At 35.8% G+C, this 14902-nt stretch overlaps 3 protein-coding genes and 1 long non-coding RNA gene across 8 annotated transcripts in view; 3 read left to right on the forward strand and 1 right to left on the reverse strand.

Annotated features, from left to right (window-relative positions):
* LOC145942725 (uncharacterized) overlaps positions 1–14902 on the reverse strand; it is a 73717-nt gene that overhangs the window by 30125 nt on the left and 28690 nt on the right. The gene's annotated exons all lie outside the window — the stretch shown is intronic.
* On the forward strand, positions 2901–5969 carry LOC145942669 (endocuticle structural glycoprotein SgAbd-4-like). The gene is made up of 2 exons (XM_083049614.1): positions 2901–3068; positions 5213–5969. The coding sequence occupies exons 1-2, from the start codon at positions 2916–2918 to the stop codon at positions 5591–5593; spliced, it is 534 nt and encodes a 177-aa protein (XP_082905740.1). The 5' UTR covers positions 2901–2915; the 3' UTR covers positions 5594–5969.
* On the forward strand, positions 6786–9465 carry LOC145942701 (uncharacterized). 2 transcript variants are annotated; one of them, XM_083049673.1, is made up of 2 exons: positions 6786–7121; positions 8349–9465. In XM_083049673.1, exons 1-2 carry the CDS (start codon positions 7107–7109, stop codon positions 8649–8651), a joined length of 318 nt encoding a protein of 105 aa, XP_082905799.1. In that variant the 5' UTR covers positions 6786–7106; the 3' UTR covers positions 8652–9465. The 2 variants fall into 2 exon arrangements, with proteins under 2 accessions (XP_082905799.1, XP_082905790.1); XM_083049664.1 differs by lacking the exon at positions 6786–7121 and adding an exon at positions 7132–7290.
* Positions 9905–12339, forward strand: LOC145942676 (uncharacterized). 4 transcript variants are annotated; one of them, XR_014426404.1, is made up of 4 exons: positions 10067–10219; positions 11462–11806; positions 11882–11998; positions 12097–12339. XR_014426404.1 is itself a non-coding variant. In XM_083049639.1 (3 exons), the coding sequence occupies exons 1-2, from the start codon at positions 10103–10105 to the stop codon at positions 11765–11767; spliced, it is 423 nt and encodes a 140-aa protein (XP_082905765.1). In that variant the 5' UTR covers positions 9905–10102; the 3' UTR covers positions 11768–11806; positions 11882–12090. The 4 variants fall into 4 exon arrangements, 2 of the variants coding, with proteins under 2 accessions (XP_082905765.1, XP_082905755.1); XM_083049639.1 differs by lacking the exon at positions 12097–12339 and having other exon boundaries at positions 9905–10219; positions 11882–12090; XR_014426402.1 differs by having other exon boundaries at positions 10068–10219; positions 11462–11998; positions 12097–12330.

Raw genomic sequence — 14902 nt, forward strand, 5'->3', positions numbered from 1 at the left:
ATTTTATAAAAAATTATATAAAAAATTATATAAAAAATTAATTAATCTTCTTATTATTAACAAGACAAGACTTCAAATGCAGTTTTCCTTCAAAAGAGATTTACACATTCTTGCGTTTAATATATTTTTTAGTTTTGTATGATAGTAATATTGCTCAAAAATATTTAAAATTAATTAAGATTATAAATTATATATTAAACTTTTCTCTCTCTTATTTTTTCTTAATAAAATCTTTTAAAGAATGTTTTTGGTCAAAATAAAAGAGTCATCAGACTTTAATGTGCATGTCAACTATTTCCTAACACAATTATGTGTGTTGGATAGTTTCTGCACAATATTTTGTGAATACTACGTTACCGTGAAAATATTGTGTTATAAATTACTGTGAACCGAGATGTTTCATTATTATCCGCGGCACGTTAAAATATTCAATAAACAATCGCGAGGCGCCAGTTTAGCATTTATCATGTCGAGCGTCCTCGACTTTCAAAAGAAACATACAACACCCGTCTCTTCCTAGTTCCTTTTGATGAATTATTTTAAATCAACCGCGACTTTTCATGCATTCCAAAGCAACTTGAAAGTGCAAATGCGCAGACTTCAAGAAAATCATTCGGATATATCGATGACGTGACTTTGTGAATCACGTTGGTACACGACGTGGCTACACGGCGAGCAGCTGGCATTCCTAGAGACACGGGAGAATTTATTGTCGTGCTACGTGCTTCTTACATTTCCCGTAAAAGAAGAAAACTAACGCCTATCGAGGCATTATTCACTGTTCCTTCCGACGGATTCTGTCTAATGTTACATCGGTATATTTCGCCGGTAATGTCCACGATCAATAATCGTACGGAGAAAATGGACGGCCTTCATCCCACTTTACCAAAGTTCCACCGAAGAAGAGGAGAAAAAAGGGAGATTCTCTGACATAAGCTGCTACTCTAATTTACGTAATTAATTTCAGCAATATTTCATAATTTTATTGGCACTGAAGAGTTTGACTGCTAAAGCAGTCTTATGCCATGTTTTTGTCATATCCCTAGATTGACTTTTCAAATTAATATCTTATATTTCTCTCCCTCTTCGTACCTTTCAATAGCCAATAGTTTTATACAGAATTTGCGAGACAAATATAAAGCCTTTTGGAGCTTATGCAGAGACATTAATATGGCTGATCGGGGATATTTACTGACAATCTCAAACATCCCGATGGAATAGCATTGATTATTAATTAGATACGCATGTTAGGTACATGCATAATCCCGTACAGCTTCCGGCACATGCATCGCTTTAAATCAGCCGTATCGAGACGTATCGTGCATATCATGTTATATAATAAGAAAGAAGTTACTATCGCGCGTTACGTGGTTCCGCGTTGAAAATTAAAAAAGAAAATCCTATTTTGCAAAGACGCAATTTACACACGCATGGATACAAAAAAATAACATTTCTATAATCGGCAAAAAATTTGGAGCAACTCATCGTGCTAAGAACTTAAATTTTCGCTCCGTTTCTCTTCAAATTCCTCAATTGCGATTGCAACAAATATACGCTGAATGCAAATTCATTATTCCCCTATACGGCGGAAAGTTCATTCATGACAACGTAAACGCGATATAGTGCGGGCTCCATATAATTATCACTCGGTAATGAGAGATTGTCAGCTTCCGATTGATTAGAACGAACGCGATGCAGCTGCATGTGTCGTACGTTGATGCGCGAGTGTCCAGTTTCATTTTGCCTCGCTAAATCCCAGCGAGCGCGCGAGTAATTTGGCCTCTACTACGATTAGAAAAATCAAGGTAAATAGCTATTTGACAAGCGTTCGACTGATTGTTTAATGACGGCGTGATTTATCGATTAGACTCGCGAAACGCGTGTTGATAATGACGCGCGAGTAACATTACACAATATTTATGCGAATGATGGAACAGTAAAATTGCCGGTTAATGACTGGGAAATAATGGAAAAACAATTCAATTTTATTGCGTTCGTGTATTACTAAAGAAAAATAATGAAACGATGAGCAATGTATCTAATAAGCCTTCAGTGGGAGATACGAGGTTAAACTATTCTCATGCTTATATCACATGTATGTCTTTGTTTGAGTATAAAAATATAGTTTTTATTTTACAAAAATGCATAAAGCTGTCGATAATCATAAGCAGATTTCTGAACATGGCGCGTTCAGTTTTCACTCTCGAGCTTTTAATCTTTAACATTAACGATACTTGAAAATTCTTTAAAAAATAACTGGAAAATAATGTATAAAATTATTAAGAACATTATTTCAACTATAGAGAAAATCTTTTACAAATTTCTATATACATATTGGAGATAGAATCTTTATATCCGAAAGCATTGTTCAGCAGAATCCTTCTTAAATTTGATGTAAGAGAAAAAATAATGGAAGGAATAAAAATTTAAAGAGACACAACGAGAAAAGCATTAAGCATTTCTTGCAATAATCGAGTTTTCTTAAAATAACCATATTTCCAATAAATTACTCAATCAATAAAATAATAAAAAAATATTCATATGTATATATAATATATTCAAACGCACTAATGAGAGTTTGTACCAGAGAAAAAAATACACACAATTCATTTCCGGATAAAAAAGAATCGACAAAAAGGAATGATTTGCTGCGCACATCGTTAAAGAAACGATGATAATTAAGCAAGCATCCTCTAACGGGGACCCAATGACATTTAGCGCAGTGTGACATAGTGATCTCGGGGAAGATGGTCTCTCCACGATGTCGATGTAGAGTGTGTCGTCTCTCTGCGTCCCCCACGTACGAGCTCCCTATGGCGGCGACACACAACACACGTACCTAAACATACATTTATACAGCTCTACGTGTGTTAAACGTAAATCCGTGTAAATCTCGACCCCTCTATGTGCATCCTATGTGCATCCTACTCGTGACATGGTGGCCATCGGTGCATCAAGCCGACGGTGGTGTTGGTGATGCCTTCAGGGGTATATATACGACGAGCGCTGCGGGGCTTGATAAACACTTGCCCATCAGCGATTACTGCTGCAGCATGTATACGTCATTGGTAAGCGTTAATTAAGAGGATAAAGATTCGGAATGGAGAGAATAAGGAAGAGCCAGCTTTCGTGCACTCCGCGATAGAGTCGCGCGATAATATACGCGAGACAATCGTAGTCAGATCCTGTGAATTTGGCGGTGCATTTCACGGCGATTCCCTGTGCGCGTTCTCCCTAACCTTCTGTGAATTACGTTGTTGTAAGTGACACTCCGCGATTATTCGGTATAGCATACCGAGAGAGAGAGAGAGAGAGAGCTCCGGGGGACTGTCGGATGTTATGGTAGGTAGAACGAGGGGGCGAGGGACCGAAGGGTAAGTAGCGTCTCCCGGAGGATCGGCGGTAAGGATATCGATCGTTGCCATCGGGAATACACTCCGAAATTTGTCATCTTCGTGTAACGCGTTTTTAGATACTAAATGCTTGGACGAACAATACGGTGCAATGTGTTTTAACGGGGAAACTGAAATAATATTTCATTTCTCAAAAAAATATTAAGCCATCAATAAGTTTTGCGTTACAAGAAATAAAAGAAGAGAGAAATTAGGAGGGATTTTAAATTGATTTTAAATTTTAGCGTAAAAATTAATTATTTCGATTTTTGACAATAATATAACTGTATATGATTTCACAACGGTAATAATAATTAACATTCTCGCAATAATATCCCATGCGTTCTAACAATATATTGTTTTGTGCTTCACCTCGAACCTCGAAATATCATTTTATTTGTAATATCACGAACGTGTCACACACAATTGGGACAATAAAGGTAATAATAATTCACATATTGTATTATAGCATAATGTGACATTAATTTATGATCATTAACATCGTTTGTTTCATTCGAAGCGCGGCGTCTGATCTAATAACGCTGATCTACTACCGCGACTCCCGTCGCGTCTGACTCAAAACGGTATCACTACTCGGCGCCCGTTTCCACTGATTCTCGCGGAACTTTCTCTCCGTCTCTCTCTCGCAGCACGCTCGATTTAACAATGGCAACGACGTTGTTTAAAATTAAATCAACAATAATTTCGATCGCGACAAATAAACACATATCCTGTATATTATGATTTCTGAAAAATTCTATGAGAATATTTTCAAAGATCTTTCTACACACATCAGGGTGTACGCATTGTTCCTAATTACCTCGTGAAAAACCGCCGTAGCTAAATCACCGTTTTTATTAACCATCGTGCAAATCGCGTCGTGGGTTGAATATCTAAGTGGCGGTAGCCATTAGCGCATTTCGCATAAACACTTGTGCAACGACGAGAACGTCAAACGAGGAAGCTGACGAAAAGGCTAATGTTCATCTGACGTTTATGCATGTGGAAGCTTGCGCAGTGTGATGGTTGACTAAGATCGTTTAGTTCTCTCTATATTGCGATGTAATGCGTGTTATATCAGTGGATTGGATATATATTTTATATCGTTATACATCAGTATTAAATTATATTCGTGCCGCGGATGCATTCTCGTTCGCGTAATTGTCACTTTAATCGAAATTCCATCTGATATCGATGAACGATAGGTCAATCAATAATTTTATGATATTTTAAGTGATCGTAATTTTCAAAGATGAAGTTATTACTTTTAATCTCAACTCAACGCTTACATTAAATCATTCGCAGATTCTATATAACTTTGATGCAATAGTCGATGCCATAATATTTATGTGATTTCGTAACGTTATGTCACGTTCAGCTTGATTTCAATTAATCAACATTGAAGTTTTCTATTTGTCGTGTATATATTTAGTGAAAGATACATTTAATACAAATGCAAAACGCAACACATTGAATGAACTGAAAACAAAATTAATTAAGGATAATCATAAAAATAAAATCAAAATTAAAGATAATCATCACAACAAATCTGTCATCTATTTACAATATATCCCAATGGATAAATTAACAATAATTATTTTAATGATAATTATTAAATAAATATTATTCTTCATAATTTTCTAAACGCAATTAATTTCATTGTGAGAAAATATCGTAATGTCACATTTCTATGACATTAAAATCAATTACATCGATTAAGCTTAGATTTTTTTAGTTCAAAATTGAATGCGTACGTTTTTGCAATTATCGCGTTTGATCTGCTCGCTATTAAACTCATCATTCCCTTTTTTTACCACCAGGTAATCTTGATCGCGTTGGCAGCGTGCGCCGCAACAGCGCCCGCCGATGACGTGATACCGATCGTCAGTCAAAGCCAGGAGGGTCCTAACCCGGATGGATCTTACAAGTGGAGTTACGAGGCCGGCAACAGCATCAAGGCCGAAGAGGAAGGTCACCTGGAGGACGCCGGCACCGAGAACGAGGCGCTGACGGCGCAGGGCGGCTTCAGTTACACTGGCAACGACGGTCAACCGATTTCCCTAACATACAAGGCCGACAGGAACGGCTTCCAACCGGTGGGTGCTCATCTACCCACTACACCGGAAATCCCGCCACTGATACAGAAGGCACTCGAGTGGATCGCGGCTCATCCATCCAAGGATGATGAGAATCAAGTGTAAGACCCGCGCCGCCGTCCGACATATATGTGTGATCTCACGACCTCTCACGTAATTATTACGCCAACACGAATGGAAGACGAGACCCACGATATACTCGATGATACCGGACGATGAGGGTTGCTGTGCCACCTCGCCCTGTCCTCGCCTTCGAAGCCAACACGGATTGCTCTGGTTCAAATTGTTGTAAATATTTATTGTACGCCTATACGGATATATATATTATATGCATATACATATTTTATTATTGTATTGTATTAATATACGATATATATACGTATATGAAAACACGAGCATACACTTATATATGACTATATAATCGACTTGTCGTTAGGTATATGCCATAGTGCATTAAGAATAAATGTTGCATCCCAGGAGAGAGATGCCGTTATCCTATTAAACGCCCGATCCTTTCGTCGAAATAAATGCGAAAGTATGTGCGAGATTCTTTCTGCCTCGAACCTTTCAGGAAGGAAAGATGCAGGAAATTTTGATTAACATGATAGCGGGCACTCTTCCATCTTTTTTTGTGTGTTCCGTGATTTAAAATTAAAAAAACGAAAGATTCGGTTTCTATTCTCGATTCAGCGATTTCCCGATATTTTTCTCGCCTACGCTTTTCTTTAGGGTTTATTTTTAAAAATCTCAAATTTACAGATTTATTTAATTTCTTAGTATTGTACCAAGAAAAATTAGTGCCCTGTGCACAACGAATCAACGAAAAATTAATTTTACCTTGGAACTGACGCACTGACATCCGCGCCTGGCTCTTACTTGCCCGTTGAATTTAAATGTGATGTTAAAATTTTAAATGTAAATTTCTTTCCTTAAAGACACACATATAATAAAGTTGTTTACATTCATTCCGATCAATTTTTGCACGAAAATGTTTTACAACTTATTCGTGATATTGTTTTCGAAACTTAATATCTCAGAGATACACAGCAGCTAAAGACAGATCTCATATTCAGCATTCAATAGATGCAGTAGATATTAAGGTCATCACACGATTAAGTCGAGCTGATTTATGATAGAAAGTCAACTCTCTCTCTCTCTATTACTGTAAGATATTACGTTGCAATAAATACAACTGCCGCAAATGTTTTTATTACACATACATACATATACACACACACACATACATACGCACATATGCATACAAAATGGACTTGCTTTGGCTTGTTATCATTAATCAATCACGTAGAGTGGAAATTACCAGTGTCATACAAAAATCGCGAGCACTTTGATTACGTTTTGGTGCAATGAGCATTTCGACGGCTTATTTAATCGCTTTCGCTGTAATCACAATTCAAATTTATATTTATAATATTCACTAATAATCTACTAATTCTTAAATAATCTCAATCTTTCCGTGTATTTCCTGTGTATTCTGCTCATGACATTTTGATCACTGATGAATCAAACCGGTAGTGTTGGTGATGTGTTCCGGGGTATATATACGACGAGCGCTGCGGGGCTTGATAAATACTTGCTCATCAGCGATTACTGATGCAACATGTATACGTCGTTGGTAAGCGTTACTTAAGAGGAAAAAGATTCAGAATAGAGAATAAGAAAGAGCCAACTCATGCACTCCGATAGAGCCGCGTGATAATATGCGAGACAATCGTAGTCAGATCATGAATTTAACGGTGCATTTCACGGCGAAACTCTGTGTGCGTTTTGTGAATTACGTTGTTGTAAGTGACACTTATTTTCGAAGATGCTTCTATATACATCGGGGTGTACGCATTGTTTCTAATTACCTCGTGAAACTGCCGTAGTTAAATCACCGTTTTTGCTAACCGACGTGCAAATCGCGTCGTAAGAGATGGTTGAATATCTAAGCTACTAACGCGTTTCGCACTTGTGCAACTCGACGCGAACGTCAACAAAGAAGCTGACGAAAAGGCTAATGTTCGTCTGATGTTTATGCATCTGGAAATTTGCACAGTGTGATAATTCACTAATTGTAAGATCGTTTAGTTCTCTCTATACCGCGATATAATGCGTGTTATATATCAGTGGTTTATATCTATGATTTGGATATACATTTTCTAGTTGTATACTAAATTGTATTCGCGCCGCGGATGTATTCCCATTCGCGTAATTATCATTTTAATCGAAATTCTATCTGGTATCAATGAACGATAGGTCAATCAATAATTTTACGGAATTAATTGATCGTATTCAAGAATAAATATTAATTTTACTTTCAATCCAGCGCTTACATGAAATTTCATTGGTGCCTTCTATAACTTTCATACAATGCCATAATATTTAAATTATTTCGCAACGTAATATCACGTTCAACTTAATTTCAATTAATCAACATTAAACATTTCTATTTATCGGTTGTATATTTAGTTAAAGATACATTTAAAGCAACACATTTATTAAATAGTAAAGTAAAAAAAAATTAATTACAAATAATCGTGACAATAAAATCAATTTAGAATATAATTGTGACAAATCTATCATCTACAAAAAATTCCAATGATAAATCAACAATAATTATTTTAATGATAATTATTGAACGGATAAAGATATCATTATTCTTCATAATTTTCTAAATACAATTAATTTTCTTATTGGGAAATATAATATTATATTTATGTAATTAACATCAATTACATGAATTAAACTTAGATTTTTTAGCTCAAAATTAAATGTGTACATTTTGTAACAAAATAAAACGCGTTATCGCGATTGGTCTCTGATTGTATTCTTAAACTCATTATTCTTTTCTAACCATCAGATAATCTTGCTCACGTTGGTAGCGTGCATCGCAACAGCGCCCGCCGACGACGTGACATCGATCGTCAGCCAAAGCCAAAAGGATCCCAATATGGATGGATCTAAATCAAATCACGAGGCTGGCAACGGCACCAAGGCCAAGGAAGAAGGTCATCTGGAGGACGCCGCCACCAAGAAAGAGATGCAGACGACGAAAGACGAGATCTATGACGACTATTTCCTCGATTATGGTCACGGCCATGATAACATTACATCGCTATTTATAGAAAAAGCAATTGATTGGAGAGGTTACTTTCGAGGATGACGAGAACCAGGTGTAAGATCAGCGCCGCCGTCCAATATATGTATGGTCTGACGATCTCTCACGTAATTATTACGCCATCACGTATGGAAAACGAAACCTACGATATACTCGATGATACCAGACGATAAATGTTGCTGTGCCATCTCGCCCTGTCCTCACCCTCGAAGTCAACACGGATTGCTCTGGTTCAAATTGTTGTAAATATTTACTGTACGCCTATACGGATATATGCATATACATATTTTATTATTATATTGTATTAACATACAATATATATATATATATATATATATATATATATATACACACGTGTATGAAGCATACATCTATACGACTATACGTAATCGATTCGTCGTTATTAGGTATAAGCCACGGTGCATTAAGAATAAATGTTGCATCCCAGGAGAGAGGCGCCGTTATCCTATTAGACGCCCGATCCTTTTGACGAAATATATGCGAAAGTATGTGCGCGATTCCCTCTGCCTTGAGCTTTTCAGAAAGGAAGGATGCAGGAAATTTTGCGGTTAGCATGATAGCGTCACTCTTCCATCTTTTTGTGTGTCCCGTGAATTGAAATTTAAAAGCGAAAGATTCGAGTTCTATTTCTGCGATTTCCCGATATTTCTCTCTCTCGCCTACGCTTCTTTAGGGTTTATTAAAAATAAAATCTCAAATTATATAGAGATTTATGTAATTTTTTTGGTATTATATACTACAAAAAATTAGTGCCTTTTTTTGGTATTATATACTACAAAAAATTAGTGCCTTGTGTACAACGAATCAGCTTCAATAAAAAATTAATTCTTCCTTGAAATTGACATCCACGTCTGACTTTTACTTGCCCGTTGAATTTAAATGTGGTCTTGAAATTTAAAATTCAAATTTTTTTTTCTTAAAGACATAATAAAATTGTTCGCATTTCATTTCAATCAATTTTTGCTCGAAAATGTTTTTCAACTTATTCGAAATTTTTTTCGAACTATCCCAGCGATACATAAGCTAAAGATAAATCTCATATTCAGCATTCAATAGATATAGTAGATATTAAGGTCATCACTCGATTAAGTCGAGCTGATTTACGATAGAAAGTCAACTATTACTGTAAGATATTGCATTGCAATAAATATAACTGCCGCATGTGTCTTTATTACACACATACACATACACAAACACATACACATACACCCATATATATGCATACAAAATGAACTTGTTCTGGCTCGCTAACATTAATCAATCACGTAGAGTGGAAATTACCAGTGTCGTACGAAGATCACGAGCACTTTGATTACGTTTTAGTGCAATGAGCATTTCGACGGCTTATTTAATCGCTTTCGATGTAATCACGATTCAAAGTATTTAACTTCCACTAATAATCTACTAATTCTTAAATATATAATCCCGACAACTCTGTGTGTATTTCCTGCGTATCCTAGTCATTTTGATTGCTGATGAATCAAACCAACGGTAGTGTTGGTGATGCCTTCCGGGATATATATACGACGAGCGCTGTAAGGCTTGATAAACACTTGCTCATCAGCGATTACTGCAGCATGTACACGTCATTGGTAAGCGTTAATTAAGAGGAAAAAGATTCAGAATGGAGAGTAAGGAAGAACCAACATCATGCACTCCGATGGAGTCGCGTGATATAATACGCGAGACAATCGTAGCCAAATCGTGAATTTAGCGGTGCATTTCATAGTGAATCTCTGTGTACGTTTTGTGAATTACGCTGTTGTAAGTGACACTTATTTTCAAAGATGCTTCTACATATATCGGGGTGTACGCATTGTTTCTAATTATCTCGTGAAACTGCCGTAGCTAAATCACCGTTTTTGATAACCGTCGTGCAAATTACATCTTAAGAGACGGTTGAACATCTAAGTAAACGGTAGCCATTAACGCATTTCGCATAAACATTTGTGCAACGATGCGAACGAGGAAGCTGACGAAAAGGCTAATGTTCGTCTGATGTTTATGCATCTGGAAACTTGCACAGTGTGATGGTTGACTATTGTAAGATCGTTTAGTTCTCTCTACCGCGATTTAATGCGTGTTATCAGTGGTTTGGATATATATTTTATCGTTTTACATCAATATTAAATTATATTCGCGCCGCGGATGTATTCTCATATGCGTAATTGTCACTTTAATCGAAATTCTATCTGATATCGATGAGTGATAGGTCAGTCAATAATTTTACGGAATAAATTGATCGTCGTATTCAAGGATGAATATTACTTTTACTTTCAACCCAGCGCTTACATGAAATTTTATTCGTACATTCTATAACTTTGATGCAATGCCATAATATTTAAATGATTTCGCAACGTAATATTACGTTCAACTTGATTTCAATTAATCAACATTAAACATTTCTATTTATCGGCTGTATATTTAGTTGAAGATACATTTAATATAAATGCAGAAAGCAACACATTGATTAAATTCTAAATTAAAAACAAAATTAATTAAGAATAATCAATCGTGACAATAAAATCAATTTAGAATAAGTGTGACAATAAATCTATCATCTACAATATATTTCAATGATAAATCAACAATTATTTTAATGATAATCACTGAATGATAAGGATATTATTATTTTTCACAATTTTCTAAACATAATTAATTTTATTGGAAAATATTATATCATATTTATGTAATTAACATCAATTACATCAATTAAGCTTAGATTTATTTAGCTTAAAATTAAATGTACGTTTTTGTAACTAAAATAAACGTGTTATCGCGATTGGTCTGATCACTCTTAACTCATCATTCTCTTTTTTTGCGGTAACCACCAGGTAATCTTGCTCGCGTTGGCAGCGTGCGCCGCAACAGCGCCCGCTGACGACGTGACATCGATCACCAGTCAGAACCAGAAGGACCCTAACCCGGATGGATCCAAATCGAATCACGAGGCTAGCAACAACACCAAGGTCGAAAAGGAAGGTCACCTGGAGGACGCCGGCGCCAAGAAAGAAGCGCAAACGACGAAAGACGATGAGGACTATTACGACTTCGATTATGGTCGGGACAATCATACAATTACAGTGTCCCCGTTATTGTTCGAAAATGTAATTAATCACAGATTCGACTTTCGAGGATAACGAGAACCGAATATACGTCCGTCGCCATCCAACATATACGTATGCATGATTTCTCCCGTAATTATTATGTTAACGCGAATAGAAGACGAGACCCACTATATGTATACTCGATAGGATACTCGAAATATTGCTGTACCATTTCGCTCTGTTTTCATCTCGAAGCCAACATGGATTGCTCTGTTTATCGGATATATATTATATGCATACACATATTTTATTATTGTATTGTATGTACGTATGAAGACATGAGCTTGTATCTACGACTATATAATCGGCTTATCATTAGGTATATGCCACAGTGCGCATTAAGAATAAATATTGCATTGCAGGAGAGAGGCGCTATTATCCTATTAAGACGCTCGATCTTTCCGAGAAGATATATGCGAAAATATGTGCAAAATTCTCTCTGCCTTTAACAAGAAAGGAAGAAAGGAAATTATGAAGATCGCAAGTACTTTGATTACGTTCGTTTGGTTCAATGAGCATTTAGACGACTCATTTAACAGCTTTCGATATAATCACATAATTAATATTTATATATGTATATGACTATCACAATCTAACAGTCTACTAATTCTTATATATATAATTTTATCATAATTAATTTTTAATAAAACGAGTATTAGAGCAGATAAATCTCAATGCATAAATAACCTTATTTTCGATTCAAGAAATTTTAGCAGCAATCTAGAGATTATGTGTCTTTCAATATTTTTCTAATAATATTGCTTGAGTCAGTAGGCTATAGTTGGTGCAAGTTAACGAAAAAGTATTTCTTTCCAAATCTTTTTCTAAGAGCTGCCATTCCGCATTGATGCATGACAAATATAAATTAGCTCCGAGATATTTCTCTCATGAATCTTTTCATCCCGAGTGATTTACGCTATTATCGATGATCAAACATTCGTCTACATAAAGAGATCTGCTATCTCTCAAGAAGAATGGTCCCGAGCGATCGAATCTTCAAAGCTGTCACTTCGTGTCGTACCAAGATGAGGGATACAAATACACAGCGTTAACACATTTTTTCCATCTTCGACTGCTCTTATCTCCTTTAACGATCAAATCAATGAATGCCTCTACATAAAAGTTTGTTATCGAGCGATATAATATCCAAGTGTATAAAATCAGTATAGTTGTCACTTGTCACGATGATACTGCGGATAATCTCTATGCGACGTCTTTTTCGCAGACCGGTCATCTATCCGGAGACTTTCTAAAAGGTCATCCAGCGACGATCCGTCGACGTTGACAACCGACGGGATGAGGAGACGAGAGAGAGAGAGAGAGAGAGAGAGAGGGTGGAGAAACCGGAACCGATTATACTTGCAACACTCTCATTGAACTTTCACTGCGGGCGGTATGACATTCGTCATGTATAGCCGTTTAGCGCGTGAATCGTGTTCTAAATTTGTTGCAGCATCACGTAACCGCGACTTACATAAATCTTTCTGGCGCACAAGCTTCGTGTTTGAATCTCTTGAAAAGTTTATTCCCACGGAGAAGAAAGAAAGAATTATGTGCAAGCTTCGTATTTCCCAAAAGCGCAGTTTCCTAAGAATTTGTCGGTAGTCTGATTTCTTAGTCACATAATTTAACATAAGATCAAATTATATTATTTTTATACAAGATATTGAGACCTTGAGGTAATATCGTGATTGAATTAAGATAAAAAATCGATTGATAAATTTTATATAAATATTCCTGAAATTAAAATGTATTTGAATTAATTGAGAAAAATAGATTTATCATTGCACATTATTTCTGATATTTGAAATTCAATAAAAATATATTTATCAGGCATTATTATTAATGCCATATTATAACAGCTCTTATTAACATAACAGCATTTCTCTTGACGTAGATTTTATCATCTGTGGTTAGAGAAAGTGAAATTCTCTTTTCCGGTATACATTCCGATATGTAGTACACTCATTGCGCAAAACAAATGTTGCTTTTACTATATAATGGTGCTATATTATATATTCGTACCGTCATATTTTACAAATATTATAACAATTTCACGTTTGACAAAATATTAATCTGAATATGCATTAGGATGCGATGTATCGGCGATACATCGACGCGATACCGCCAGCGTGACTCATAATGTTTATTAACAGTTCCATAAATTCGATTATCCGGCCTCGATTAATTCCACCTATCGCAGTCTTATTTGCGCTCGCAATTCAACAAATACCGATTATGATCGTGCCGTCGAATCGAAATTACTGCCGCAATCAAGAAACATGATTCGCAGAATTTATAACCGAATTATGAAGCGGCCGCTTGGTATTAATTATCAAATTAAACGCGGTGGCGCACGAACGTAACACATATACGCGCGCCTCCGTAAACAATTTAGCGAAATAATTGGCGTATGTGAATATTCCCGCAGACGAGCAATCCGTGCTTGTTTACGCTCACATTCATTTTGATGATTATAATTATTTCACCCAAAAGGGAGAAAATTAAAGAAGAAAAGGTAAAATAAAGAAATAAATTAAAAAATAAACTTGTGGAAAAGCATAAAATTGTGGAAAAGAGATTGCTTTATATTTATTTATATTTGCTTGCTTAACTATAATGAATAGAAACATCTATTATTGTATAATTACTATAATACAGTGTGCAACAGTATACTGTATACGTAAGTAAACTATGTATATATTTCTTGTTAACAAGAAAGCCCACAATATTTTCTACAATTTATATATCTTTTGTCATTTATGTAATATTATATTTTTAGTTATTCTATTATTTACTCATTTATCTTCGTATTTTAATATTAATGTTAGTAATATATCAACTAAACAAACTTGTTTCTCTCTCTCTCGTGATGCACATTTCACCCGCAGTCTAATTGCTCGAGCTACCGCTTTATTTGTATATCTGGTTTCGAGAAGATGGTGTGATTGACAATGCGGCAGCAAGAAACTCTCGCTATCACTCGCTTACATAACGATTCGTCTTTCTCCTTCGCCGCAATGACCATTTCTGACCCGGATTTTTCTATTACCACAGTCGTGTGTCCACACCTATAACTTGATGAGTTTGCTATTCTCACGTCAGGTAGTCTCACAGAACGCAAATTCCCTAATGAGATAGGTGAAGAATGTATGTCGAAAGGGTAAA

Source organism: Prenolepis imparis, unplaced genomic scaffold (assembly GCF_030444845.1).
Source record: "Prenolepis imparis isolate NDT839.2.m4 unplaced genomic scaffold, iyPreImpa1.0 SCAF_1, whole genome shotgun sequence".
Classification (NCBI taxonomy): Eukaryota; Metazoa; Arthropoda; class Insecta; order Hymenoptera; family Formicidae; genus Prenolepis; species Prenolepis imparis.